The 13,568-nt window shown below is 47.8% G+C and overlaps 1 protein-coding gene across 1 annotated transcript; it reads right to left on the reverse strand.

Annotated features, from left to right (window-relative positions):
- Nucleotides 1-11,073: 11,073 nt before the first annotated feature.
- AICDA (activation-induced cytidine deaminase) lies at nt 11,074-12,691 on the reverse strand. The gene is made up of 4 exons (XM_010132747.1): nt 12,550-12,691; nt 11,799-12,069; nt 11,490-11,605; nt 11,074-11,189 (listed from the first exon to the last, which is right to left on the reverse strand). Exons 1-4 carry the CDS (start codon nt 12,688-12,690, stop codon nt 11,136-11,138), a joined length of 582 nt encoding a protein of 193 aa, XP_010131049.1. The 5' UTR covers nt 12,691; the 3' UTR covers nt 11,074-11,135.
- Nucleotides 12,692-13,568: the final 877 nt, after the last annotated feature.

Consider the following 13,568-nt stretch of genomic DNA (forward strand, 5'->3'; position numbering starts at 1 on the left):
GAGGACGTCTTGCATGTGTGCTTTTTGTATTTATCTCTTGCTTGCCTGTTGATGTGTGGCTGTAAAAAGGTGAATCTCATATACCTGTCTGCATACTTACTGCTGGAGTGTGGAGCTACAAAACCTACCAGGTCAATTGTAGACACTGCTTATCTTGGGGAACCTGTCTCTGGGGTTATACCACCAGAGCACTGACAGAAGCTCTGGCCACCTATCAACACTAAGATCAGTATGAAACCGCTAAATGTCAGAGTGTTCACTCCAGGTTTTCCCTGATCATCGAGATAAGTCAGACAAATTCATCACTGAAGCAACATGTTTCTTGTCTTACCCAAAGCTGCCCGGATCAAACACAAGGCTGCCAAAAGGTATGCCTGAGCAGCCCTGATTGCATGTGCCACTTCCCTGTTTGATCCCTCCCTGCCGCTCACTGATTGCTTCTCCTTTGGCCAACATGCTCTGGCTTTATGCCCAGATGTGCTACCTGTGATAGGGGTTGCCCAAGCCACTGTAGTGATCTCTCTCTCTCTCTGGAAATTCTCCTTTTCACACATATTGCTATTTGTAGAGTTTTGGTTCCCCTTTCCACTAACTTAATTGTGTAGTTGCAAGTCATTGTTGGTCCCTCGCATGAATACCCACAGCTGAACATCTTTCTTCTGCCCTTTACTGTTTTACTGAGAAAGACATGACTCATCAACATATTCACGAAGAAAGAACGGCATCCTTTCATCAAGAGTGACTGGGTATCTATCTCTCTTCTCAGATTACAGTTACTGCTGGAAAATGTTTGTTGCATACCAACGCGGAGAAGATTATTATTGGCCCCAGAGCTTCACTTCATACATCTTTGTGAATTGGATAGAGCTCTGTCATATCCTTCTGGTTAGTAGGAAGAAAACACTGGGAGTGAAAAGTAATGCAAAATCCTATGAAAAGGGGATTTGGAGGATCAATCCTGGCAATGGCGTTAGCAGAGACAACAATAAGAAAAATAAGCATGGGTTTAACGCTGCGCGAGCAAAGGGCCAAGCGGGCAAGAGATTGCCAAGGGCTATGCTGCTACATGGCACCTACATGGCACCTTGGCGGCCAGCAGCAGAGAAGAGATTTAGCAATACTCTCAGGTTTTCTTTACTAAGGATAGTAAGGAAAGGGTAAATTATTTCAATCCTTTACATGGGTCAGCTACAAGTTCATTAGCTTGCAGCTTACTGGAGCTATCTGATTGCCCAAACTCCCTCAGCTATGTAAACATGATTCAAGTACACTATTTTTGCCTCTCAGGACAGGGCTGCTGATTTTAGTTAAATTCTGAGCAAGTTCAAAAGCCCGGATGGATGGATTCACTTCCGGGATCAGAGCTTACACACAAGAGTATCATGACTGAGATCAGCATGGCCTATTTCTTGCAATCCATACAATAGCAGAATTTATTTGTATGGCCCGATATCCTTCTACACAAGAGAGAGAAGGTGGTCTGCTGAACGGCAAAGAAGACCAGGACTGAGTTAACTTCCTGGTTCAGCTGCCCTTTGTGGGGCAAGCCAGGTCTTGCTTGAAGTGGTCCCTTTGTGTAGAATGGAGGCTAGCAGAATGGATGGCAGGAGATAGAGGAAGGGATGCACAGCAGTACATAATACAGAGAGGAACTTAGAGTCTGGAAGGAGAAAAACTAAACTCTTTGTAGGATGCTGTAAATGCCTTGTTTTATTTCTGGCTGAGATAAAGGTATGCAGTAGACTTCATTTCAGTTCCACCCACCCAAAACTTTACATAGGTCTTTTAATACTTCAGGGCCTGACCTTTCTAATTTTACCTGTCTGAGTAAGATATTCAGGTGACAGGACACACAGGCAGTAGCATTATCCAGTCAGTCAACCGATACAACAAAGTAGTTAAAGCAGTGTAACTCTTTAGAAGATATTTTCCCCTCAGCTTTCAGCCCTTCTGAGTTTCCTAATGTCTGCGATGATCAAACAATTTAGCAGCTTATGGGTGATCAAATGCATAGTGTGATGCTTACCAGGGAGCTGAGCTGCTAAATGCTTGTGAGGATCACCAACCTACATCTGAGTCAGCCCAGTCCCAAGGGCCAGGATGCCCTTCAGGTCTTGGTTTTAAAGAGCCAGCCGACAAATGGCCTGTCCCTCCCTGTGCCCCGGCATCCGTCTTGATCACTGCAGAGTAGCTGGGAAGCTTGCACTGAGCCGCTCATGCTGGAAGCCAGGCACTCGCTCAACTGCTTTGGTGTCTCGGACAAACTGAAGCCACCTCTAAAACGAGGGTGAGCAGGGCTCATGATTAGTACTTCTGACTAAGCACCAGCCCTCCGCAGAAGGAATGGGAAGGTCTATGTGCCGAGCCCTTGTGAACACCCAGCCCTATTGTAATAATTACGCAGAGCTGTAATGAGGAGAGTGAGTTCCAGGCACATGCTCCAGAGAAATACAGACCGTTGTGTCGAGTCCTGGCCTCCGTGGCATAAGAAAGACACTGGGGAACTGGGAGGGTTTGGTGAAGTACCACTGCAAGGGTCAGGGCGCTGGAGCACTTGTCCTACAAGGAAAGGCTGAGGGAACTGGCTTTGTTAGACCTAAAGAAGGTCAAATGGGATCTACCTGCAGTCTTCTACTACATAAAGGCAGCAGGGACAGAGGTGGACTCTCCTCAAAGCTGCTCAGAGGGAAAATGAGGCAACAAGGGAAATTCCAACTGGCCAGAAGGAAAGAGTCTCCCGCAAGAGCAGTGCTGTACTGGGACATCTGCCCAGAGGGGCTGGCAGACATCCGGCCCTGGAGGCACTTTCTTATGAGCTACCAGATCTAGCTTTGGAGTTAGCCATGCCACAAATGTGTTGTTGGGTTAGAGACATCTAGAGGGCCTTTCCAATCCCCGCATTTCTGCCTTTCCACAGCATCTGGTTCTCTTCTCCCTGGATTTGGGAACACAATCTGCCAGCTCTTAAATGCTTCTGTTTCTGAGTGGTCTGTCTTTCTAGAAGGGGTTTATATGGCACAATAAATTCCGAGGTGCTACCCTGTTGTCTGGAAAGCTGTGTCCCGAGGGAGATTATCTAACATGTTGAGGGTGCATCAAAGCGATCTCTTGGACTAGATGCTGTGTTGTCAAACAATTGTTGGAGAGATAACTTCAGCTTTTGGCATCTAATTTTTAACATTCGGGTTTCTTTCTTCCTGCTAGAGTCTTCCTCCATTGCTGACAAATTGAATACCAACAAGGATCAGCAGCGTGTTTTCAAGCTCACTTAGGTGCATCATAACATCAGTTACAAGACTGGAAAAGCCGTTCCCTGTCAGTATTTTCTCCTGCAGCCTGGAACTATAAGTTTCATTCTGCTGCCAGAGAAGGCTTTTATCACTTGCTGGGTGTTGCTAAGTATTTGACATGGCAAAAGGAGCACGTGAGAAATCATCAGGAAGTTTGGATGGGGCTCGGGGTCTTTACAAGAGTCCAGTGGGGATGGGGACCATGCCCCAAGATCAGGCCTTCGATGTGGCCTGATTCTGCAGCCAGATTCGCTGAGTATCCTCTTGAGAAGCCAGCAAGTAAATTTTTTCACGCTCCAATTTCTTCCAAAGAGGTAATAAGAGCAATGCACTCCGTTTTAGACAATTTCTTATGAAGATCCCTTTTGTGGCTATGTGTGTATGTTTCAGAAAACACTTCATGCTATTACGGTGTGTGATATTATTGCTATATTACTGCTTTTGTTACAATATAATACAATTATTTTACTAAGGATTGTATTTCTTCAATTTAAGGTTTTATTCTCCCTATTTTTATGACTGTAGAAACAACAGAATAAAAGGGAAAATTTTGACTCTGTGGAAACTTTTCTTTTCTTGTTCAGTTCTGGGGCACACATCCTTCCCTAGTAATTCCACACACTGCAGTCCTAGCTCTTCATTGCAAACTAGGGGAACACAGTAAAAAAACCTGTGCTTTTCCAGCTGGAAACACTGAGTGGAATGGTGAAGTGGGAGGTATTGAGAGTTCTGAGCTATCTAACTCAACAGGCAGAAGGCAAAAAAAAAAAAAAAAAAGAAAGAAGAAAGAAGTTACAGGTGTGTTGTACCTTGCATCAGTTTTCAGTTTGCACTGCAAATAATGTAAAATACCTGAATGAATCATGCTGCGAGCTCCCTGTTTCACGATTCCCCACCCCTTCGAGCAGAGGCCCACTGTGTGACCCCACTGGGGAATGTGCTGCTGCTGGGGTCTTCCACACGCAGGCACGGATTATTATTTGAAGAATAAGGCAGGAGCTGGTGGGGAGCCTGCCTATCTCTTCCAGCTGAGTAATGCTTGTCTTAGCTGAGTAGGCTTAGCTGAGTAATCCTTTGGCCATGTCAAAGTCTCCAGATGTTTAGCAGACAGTCAAGACAGCCAGAAGAGTTGCAAGCTGAGGAAGCAGCTCCAGCCCCTGCTGTCTGAGACAGTATCTAAAGCTGACCGCAGCTGCCTGGGGAATGTCTCCTAAGTTAACCACATAAAATTACTCCAAGCAATGTATAGCGTGGCTAAAGCTTTCTTTCCCCTCTCCAGGACCTCAGGGTGGATGCCACATGCCTTCTTTTCGGCCACTCTGGTGTTAACTGTTCGTTTCCTTACGGAGAAATCAAATCACTCGACAACATGCAGCCGAGTATACAGGGTCCGTGACCATTCAGCTCAGTACATCATAACTTGTAAGTTACTGGTCAGCTGTGGAATGTGGCAACTCGATTTGAGTGTATTCAACATCTATATCTTCAAACTTCATCTGTGTGCTCTGTTGAAATTTCATTATGCCTCAGAAGTTAGCAGAGTCTCATCTGAGAATCTAAAAACTACAATAGCACAAAGCTGTACAACATGTAGTGCCCCTGGCCAGCACAAAATGGAAACCCTAAGTTTTAAGAAAATCTGCAAGACCTGGAGACCTATCCATGTCTCTTGCCAGAAACACTTAAGCATCATAGAGTCTTGCTCACAGCTTAGCACAGCACAGAGAACGCTTTACCCATAGTCGTCATCATCATGGCTTGGCTTCGCGAGCGAAGATCTGGGAAGGGCTTTCCCCACGCTCACTGCAAGCGATGAGTGCACCCTTCGGGGTTGCGCAGTGGGTTGTTTAGGTGAGGCGCAGCATGCGTGGAACTGGCTCCACCCTTTACACCTGAGGTTCATCTGCCAGGGCCCAGCGAGCTTGGATGGTGACAGCGAAGTCCTTGGCTCGTAGGTTTGGTTAGAGTGTCCTTCTCTTAGATGGAGCCTTACAAGGCTAAACGAGTTCCATCTGCCCGGGTTTGGAGTCAGAGTTGTCCTTCTCCTAGGATGGTGCCCGAAGGCTAGTGAGCCCATCCTGCCCGTGGACACACTGTGTCTGACCCTTCAGCTGAGACCTGTCTGGCCTGGGAGACCCCACCGGAGGCACATGCCACCACCAGCACAGCTCTCAGCCTCACAAGGGCACGCAAGCTCCTTCCCCACGGCAAGGGGGTGCCCGTGAAAGACCACCCACAGTGGTGTGGAGATTGCTGACACATCATTAGTTCACATGAAATCATCTAAAAATGCTGGCAGGTGTCACTGTGCTTCTGTACCTTAGAATAAATGTGCAGTTAGTCTTTGACCTTGAAAAGTCAGAGTTCAGCGTACCCAAAACTCCAGGTCTCTGGAGGAAGACGGCAGGTTGGATGGCCCAGGTCTTTGGAGTAGAATGATGACATTGCCTGGAGATTAAATGAGATGTGATTTTGAATAGGAGAGGAAGGAGGGTTGATGGGAGAGAATTCAACTGAGAAGACCCAAGAAAGAGAACAGGAGCCTTTTACAAGTACCACTAGGTAAACGGAATTAGATAATCCAGAAGCTTGGGCTGTGTCATCCACATGGTTCTACACGAGAAAGGACCAGTAGCCCAGTAAAGAGTGTACAGAATTTATCTTAATCCTATAAAATACTATAAAATCCTCTAACTTTGTTCCTAGCAGTCCAAGGCCCATTTCGGTGAACTATTACCAAGAAATAGTCTTCTTGCAGGCAAAGTAGGGGTCAGGACCTTTACTGCAGGACAGAGGGGTTATTTCTGGCACACCAAGAGGTACCCTATTCTTGCTTTGAACTTCAGCTAATACTCATCTGTTTAGCCCCAGGCCAGAGAGCCTTGGATGAGGATGGGGTGGTGGACAAGGGAGAAAAGCACAGAGGAAGGCAGGCTATAGAGCAGAACAACAGAGGACAAAATGTTCGATGAAGGAGGAAGAAAACGAGATCCTGCCAGGCTGTCCAGTTTCATTTAACATGGGTCTCTGCAGTGTTACCCCGTGCAGCTTCTCGCAGACAGGTGGTGCAGCAGGTGTGATGCTCAGGTTGTAAGGAATCCTTGGGGGTTAGTAACAGCAGATCATCACTGGCAAGAATACGAGATGGATATGCCACCTGCAGAGTTTTGGACACACATTCTGGAAGCTGTTTGTTCCCCCCTCTCAGAAGGGCTAATCAGTCTTGCTAGAAGTCCCAAAAGAGAAACACAGCAACAACAGGTTCCTGAAAGTGAAATACTAGGGGAGAGAAGAACAAAGTGAGCTGATGTAATATTTCTTGCCTGACACACTTCCAGACTCCAGCTCTCTTCAGCTCTTGCTATGCCAAATGTGGTTTCTGAGTATTCAGTAGCCCTTTCTGGAGCACAAGCAGCTACACTGCTGTTCTGGGATTGGAAATGAAACAGGATCTTGGATGCAGCTGAAAGCAGCTCCATTCTACGGAGGCCGTAATAACTCCAGCTGGAGTGTGATCAGGGTCCTGTGGCCCTGCCCCAGGACAAGTGAGTCTGGGTCAGAAGGGTGAACCAGAGATGTGCCCATTTGCTCAGCAGCAGTCATAGTCCATTAGGCAAGAACTTTGCAGTGGTGATGTGTAGGACTGGAACGTGTAGAACTATCTCTAAGGGAGAAACAGGACACCTGCTAAAGCAGAAATGATGAAGAAGGCAGCAAGAGAGATGGTGCCACACTCCCACTGGAGCCTGGACTCTGAAGTCAATGCTGTCACAGGCTGGTGCCCCCGGATCCCGGAGTCACATCTGGCTGGAGATAGTCTCTTGCTACAGCTGAGCAGTGGGGCATAATGAGGCAGAGATCTCTGGCATCCCCATCCCTGTCATGGGTCACAGTTCTGCTACTCATAGTGTCAGCTCTGGGCATTACCAAGTCGTTCAGCTGCACGGACGTGCCTGGATTAATTGAAGTGCAGGTACTGTTTTTCGTGAGTTAACCGGAGTGCGTGATTCTTCATGGAAGACCCAGCGCTTTCCCAGTGAAGGTGGGCCAAACTTTCTGCGGTCCATTTGGAAGCTTGCCAGTTCCAAGTCAGCCCAGTGACATATTTTACACCAGTTTTGGCTGCCAGAGTGAACTTGCAATCTGCTGTATCTCTGAGGTGCTCCTGCTGGTGTGTAAGGGTCTAGAGGTGGGTCTACCACACTGTTAGCCTAGAAGAAAGCTGATCCACTCTCATCTTCTGCTTCTTTGGATTGGTAAAAACATTGATCCAGCTTGTAGAGTAGGACAGTTCTTAACTGTTTTAATAACAAGTTTGTAACATGGAGACATTAACATCCTCCCTTCCCTGGAACTTGGAAGCACTCATCCATGTGAAGATACGGGCCCCTTGTGGGCAGGAAGATTACGTCTCTCAATATTAACCCTGGGCCTTCAAAGGTCACATCAGTCCTTCAGCAGTTATGCTTAACAATAATAATGACAAGAGAAGCAACAATGGTGTTTTAGCTGTATCTGCTGTGGGTCTGGAAGGCTGAAGGGAAACTTGTCTATCACAAAAATGGATGAGAGATTTAAAAGCCAAAATCAGCCTTCAAAATTCTTGCCACACTTTGGTGCCTACCCGTCTGCTCTGACTGCTTTTGCAGCCACCCGCTTTCTCCTTCCCCTTCAGAGGCTCTGCTTATCACTGCTGGCATCGTCAGAACAAATGTTTTCTTCTGTGCCAAACCCCTCCACATTTCTTCTGTGAACCATTTCCATTGCCAAAAGTATTTAATACATATGTGATTAAATAATGAAAATTCTGCTCATAAGAACACCAAAGAGTCAGCACCAGGGAGGAGAGAAAAAAATTACTTGAGCTAGAGGACAATGTTGGACGTGAATACATCTAGGCTAAAAACCCCTGAAGGGCAAAGTAACAGGGGACTGGGCTCTATGATCCTGAAGCGCCTTTCTGTCCTGGTTTCCAGGCACCAGCATGTGGGAGAGGGAGAGAAAGCAAAGTGGCGGGGGGGAAGACGTGCTTTGAAAATCCCCCTTGTATTTGCAAGGGCCTGGATTGCGTCTTTGCATTGTTTAATGGTAATCTGTTTCTTATTATTGCAATGTGATGTCCAAGGACGCTGTGTACTGACCTGGAGTAATGCTGTGTGCAGCTGTGGGAATGATGTCAGCTTCCCGCTCTTCAAGGGGCATGTTCCGGAGGTTGTCGAGAGCTGGACTCTGGGAGCTGTTTGCAGCGACGAACAACATCCCTCCAGCCAACACCCTCACAAAGGGTGCCCGACACCCCTGTGCACCTGCAGATGGCAGCCGTGCCTGGTTTTCCACACTGTACCTACCATTAACCATCCCATCCCCTGTTTACCCCATTTAGTCTATCATCAAAGACCGATCCCACATCTTGTTCTGCTGCAGAGTTGGAGCTTTCACAGTGGGTGGTCTCTCTATCCCAGCCCCCCCAGTGATAGCAACCTGTGTTGTACAGGCCAACCAGAAGTTGGAAGACACATGCTTTTTCCACCTCTGCTTCTCGTTTTGTGAGGTTTGTTGAATCAGCACTTGGGTCAATTACAGGTCATGGATGGGGACGATAGGCTTGCAATCAATGACAGCAGCATCTTGAACAACTTTAGCATCTACATCATTGATTTGTGGTGGTATTTCCAAAGTACCTATTCCCTGAACACTATCTGCCCTCATCTGCTGGGGACACTGTTCAACAGTGCCAAAGTTAACAACTTCGAAGTTACAAGTGGAAAAGATGAAGATGGTTTAATAGGATAGTACCAGGTTGTCTCCCCAGAAATCAGAAAGGATAGATGACATGTAAATCCTTTGTGTCAACTTTTATTTCCCTCACCCACCTGGTACCAAAATAATGACAAAACCAGATGCTCATCTGTAAGACCGTTATTTATATAAATAATATGCACCATATTAAAAAAAATATACAACACCATGCTTGCAAATTAATGCTTTGCAAAGAACTCCCACTGCTATTCCTGGTGAAAATTCCTCAAGTTGAGAGTGCCTCAGGAGTCTGAAGGTTGTGATGCACCCAGTTGTGACCTCTCTTATCAGGAGGAGGCCCTGTGGCAGCAGGGCTCTCTGCTGTTCTCCAGCGGCTAGTCCATCACGAGAGGAGGTCTCCAACCTTACCCAGAAACAGGAATAGGATGGAGCAGAGAACTCGCAGCCATTATGAAGGAAATGACAGAGCACTCCCAGACTGTGGGACACACGTGGCCGTGGCAAAGCCACACAGGTTAGACTGCAGAGAACAATCTATCTGTAATTTAGGTAAGTAGGAAGGTGGTGGTGAGTAGGCACGTACTGTGAACACCTGTCTTCAACTTGGTAAAGACCGTGTCCACAAGATCAGGTGCTAATGGTGTCCCCTAGTGGAAACACAGTGACTGCCAGGCAGGAGGATGCTTTGATTCTGCCCTTTACAGGAGGTGTCTGTGTACATGCTGTATAGCTTTGCTTGTGCTGGTTGTTTTTCTGGTCAGCTCTCAGTTCAGTTGCCAACTAGACATATCATGGGCAGTAAAAGGCTTCAAAAAACCCAAAGACTGTGGGACCGTTAAGGTGCCTCCAGCAGAGGACAGCCGGCTAGGGAGAGAGCATATTGCAGGTCTGAGCTAGGAGGAAATGATCAGTGGATAAGAAGTACTCCAGTAGTGAGAGCTGCGATGCTTCTCCCTAAGGTATGAAAAGGAACAGGTGGTGACTGATGTGGATGCCCACACACCACCTAAATGCCACAGTCTCAGCCTACGTGAATGAGAAATTGAGTCTGAGGGACAACACGATGTGGAAATGAAGTGTGTTTTCCAGTAGACATATGCTGGAAAAACATTGCAGAAGGGAAATGCCTTGGTGGCTCCTTTCCTGGCTGGGTGGAAGGTCTACACACTGATCAGTACTGACCCTGAGCTTCCATGGCTCTCAACACAGTTAATAGTGGACTTCCTATTTCTGCATGGAAAATGTCATGCTGAACACCCAGAACTGCAGCTCACACTCAAAAATGTTGGTCAGTGAGTTTTCTGCTTTAATTTTAGGCTTTTATTGCCTACTTTCAACTTCTCCTAGGGCACAAAATCTGGACACATAGCTACTGAAGCTCCCTCCTTTCTGGGCAGGAGGCACGACTACAGGGCCTAAGCACGCAATCCACCTAGAAGACCCGCTGGCTTCAAGTGAAGTTTTCCAGCTGAGCTACCTCGGCTGTCCAGGACTCACTTCACTACGCTGAGTTGAGCTTTCCAGTAACTGGCCAATTTTGCTGTTAAGACATAAGCTCTACCACTTAAATGGTGATGATTTTCAACTTCCTACCCACATGCAGAAGAACAAATAAACCCTTTCACGAAAGAGGACCAGAGCAGCTCAGAGTAGCACAGCTCCAAGAGCCCCAAAGCCCTCATGAAATGTGCAGATCAGTGTGGTGCCAGTGAGAACGCAGCCACACGAACAGCTCTGCAGGCCGTCTGCTCCCACCTGGGCAAGGCTAAACCCAGAACTTCATTCAGTGGACTACCTGAATTAGCTCTTCAGGGACCGAAGGAGGGCAAATTGCTCTCTGGCAATATCACTGCAGTCCTAGCTATACCCAGCCAGCAGTGGACGAGGTGAGTCTGGGGAATGTCTCTTCAGAAGATCAGCCTAATTCTCCTTGGAAATGAAAAAGTAAGGATAGTCTTATCTCTAGACACAGGGCTGGAAGAGAAATGTAAAGAAGGAAGAAGAGAAAGATCCGTTGTAAGGGAGAGAGTTGGGAACCAAAGGACAAGTGTTTGTGAATTCTTCTGATTGCTGATGATTTTCATTTCAAAGTCCCAGAGTTTTAAAGGCATCTCGTAAATCATCTACTTCATACAGTGGCTGCAGGACAAAATATAAATGTTAGGTCAGTTGTCAAATGACCAGGAACCTACGAAGATGGGGAAGGAGGAAGGAATGGCAGGAGATAGGATGAGAGGTGAAAGAAGGGGAAGAGAATGAGAGGGGATATGAAGGAAGTTGGGGGAGAGAGGAATGAGGAACATGGAAGGCAAAGACACAGGAAAGAATGAAATGGCAGATGGCAGAGATGGGCAGCAAGGGTAGAGGGGAACTATAGTGACAAAGAGGAAGAAGCTGAGGGGAAGAGGCACCAGAAGGAGAAAGAGAATTGTCCCTCACCAGGAGGATCCGTCGAAGTTTCCTTGTCAGATGGACGGAGTTTTCATGGAGCCCTTCCCAAGCTTCAAATGTCTTTTCCCTGTTCTCCACAAACGTGTTCCAGCAGTAGAAGTAATCTGTGCAAGGCACAGGGTTGTTACAGAGTGCTCAAGACTGCCCCAGAGAGGACTCTGACCTCTCCTAGGATCACTAAATCATCACATCCTGCCATCATCCTCTCTGGCTCCTCGTCCGAGCTTCTCTCACCCTCCCAGCTCTCCCTAACCCCTTGCGGCTTTCCATCACCACTTTCTTGACCGCATATCTCACCTTTGAAGGTCATGATGGCAATTTGGGCCCCTGCCCTGTGCAGGCGCCTCAGCCCTTCAGGTTCTGCCTTGCGGTCCTCACAGAAGTAGAGACGGGCTGCGAAGATGCGGAGGGTCAGGTTGGGGTAGGCGCGCAGGAAGTCAGCCACGTGCCGGGCACAGTCATAGCAGGGGCTCCAGGAGGTGAACCAGGTGATACGGTAGCAGCGGCCCGGGTCCAGATCCCAGGCCGAGATGTAGCGCAGGAAGAGCAGCTCCACGTGACAGCCCATCTTTGTGAAAGAGGGAGAGGGGCAAGGTGTGAGGTGGGGGGTGGAAGCAGGGTGTAAGAGAGATGAGAAGGGAGGCTTGAGCTGGATGGGTAGTGGGGAAAGGAGGAAAAAGGTGAGGGCTAAGTCCTAGGGTCAGCACACAGAGGGAAAAGGTACAGAAGTAGAAGACTGACTAGAAAAGCACAGGAGTGTGCTCCCACCTGGGGATGTAGAAGAGGGATGGGTGGGAGCTCAGCAGAAAAGTAGGTGGGCTGGTAAAGCAGCAGGGAGTATGGATGTCTTGCTGGTAACGTACTCTGGAGTAGCATAAAGTACCTGGAGGCTGCATGCCCCAAACAGTATGTACCAGGGCGGTGTCCGTGCTTCTGGACACGTGTGCCAGTGCCTGCGCTGCTCTTGCAGCAATCCTTTCCCTGCTGCCCCAGGCGAACTGGAGCTGCATGGATATACAAGAGCAGGATGCCAAGGTGTTCCCTGTACCTTATTGCGCAGGTAGCCAAAATCCATGGAGCATGACGTGGCACTGTCACGGCGCTTCACAACATAGCAGAGGTAGGTTTCACGCCGGCCCTTGGCCCAGCGCAGGTTTTTGAAGTTGTAGAGGAAGAGTTTCCTCTTCATCAGGAGGCTGCAGGAGGAGAATTTACAAGAGACAATTTACATTAGCCCCACCCTGGAGACAGCAGTTGTCCATGTCTTTGTTGAGGGCTCAGCACCAAAAATATCCTCCTTACGTCCAGGCCTCTCAGTACATGAACCACATCAGTAATTTGCATGCAACGCGTTAGGGAAGGGGTGCAGACGTGACTGTGGAGATGAAGCAGGTGACCTTGTGAGTAGAAACAGTAAGTGAACTAGTAGTGATTAGTCAAACAGTAACTATGGCTGGGTAGAGTGAGAAAATATCTGCAAATATCCAAAAGATGGACACCAATGAGGAAGAAGGATGAAGGTATCTGAGAAGACCTGGGAAGATGAGAGGGTCTGGAGTTCAGTCATCAAGAAATATTATTTTTGCTGTGTGAAACCCTGAAAAGCCACTGGGGCAAGGGCTTTATCAATTTAGAGCCTCTTTGGAGAAGGCTGGACAGGGTTGCTTCCAGCATTGCCCAAAAGAAGAGCATGGCTGAGAGTGTGCAGGGCTAGTGACGTGGGTAAAGAGCCGTACGTTCGCTGACAGAATGTGTAACAGGGTAGGCATGATTACACCCCTTCTGACACAAGCACCACTCCCACATCAGACAAACACCGAGACTGGTGGGGATGGAGACTGCCCAGGGATCCTACCGGGAGTGGAAGGCAACGGAAGCAAGGGGAGAGTAAGGTAGTCTTGTCTAACAGCCTCACTGCCAACGGGAGGTACACAGGCAGCTGAGAATAGCTGTGTTCATTGAGGTGAGATACTGACCTTCCCCACAGCAATGCAAAACAGAAGCGAAGGGCTTAAAAATAATCATGTCCTTTGTCACCTTTTTCCTCTGACAGGCTGATGTTCAGCA

This window comes from Buceros rhinoceros, unplaced genomic scaffold (genome assembly GCF_000710305.1).
Source record: "Buceros rhinoceros silvestris isolate BGI_N320 unplaced genomic scaffold, ASM71030v1 scaffold11650, whole genome shotgun sequence".
NCBI classification, from domain to species: domain Eukaryota; kingdom Metazoa; phylum Chordata; class Aves; order Bucerotiformes; family Bucerotidae; genus Buceros; species Buceros rhinoceros.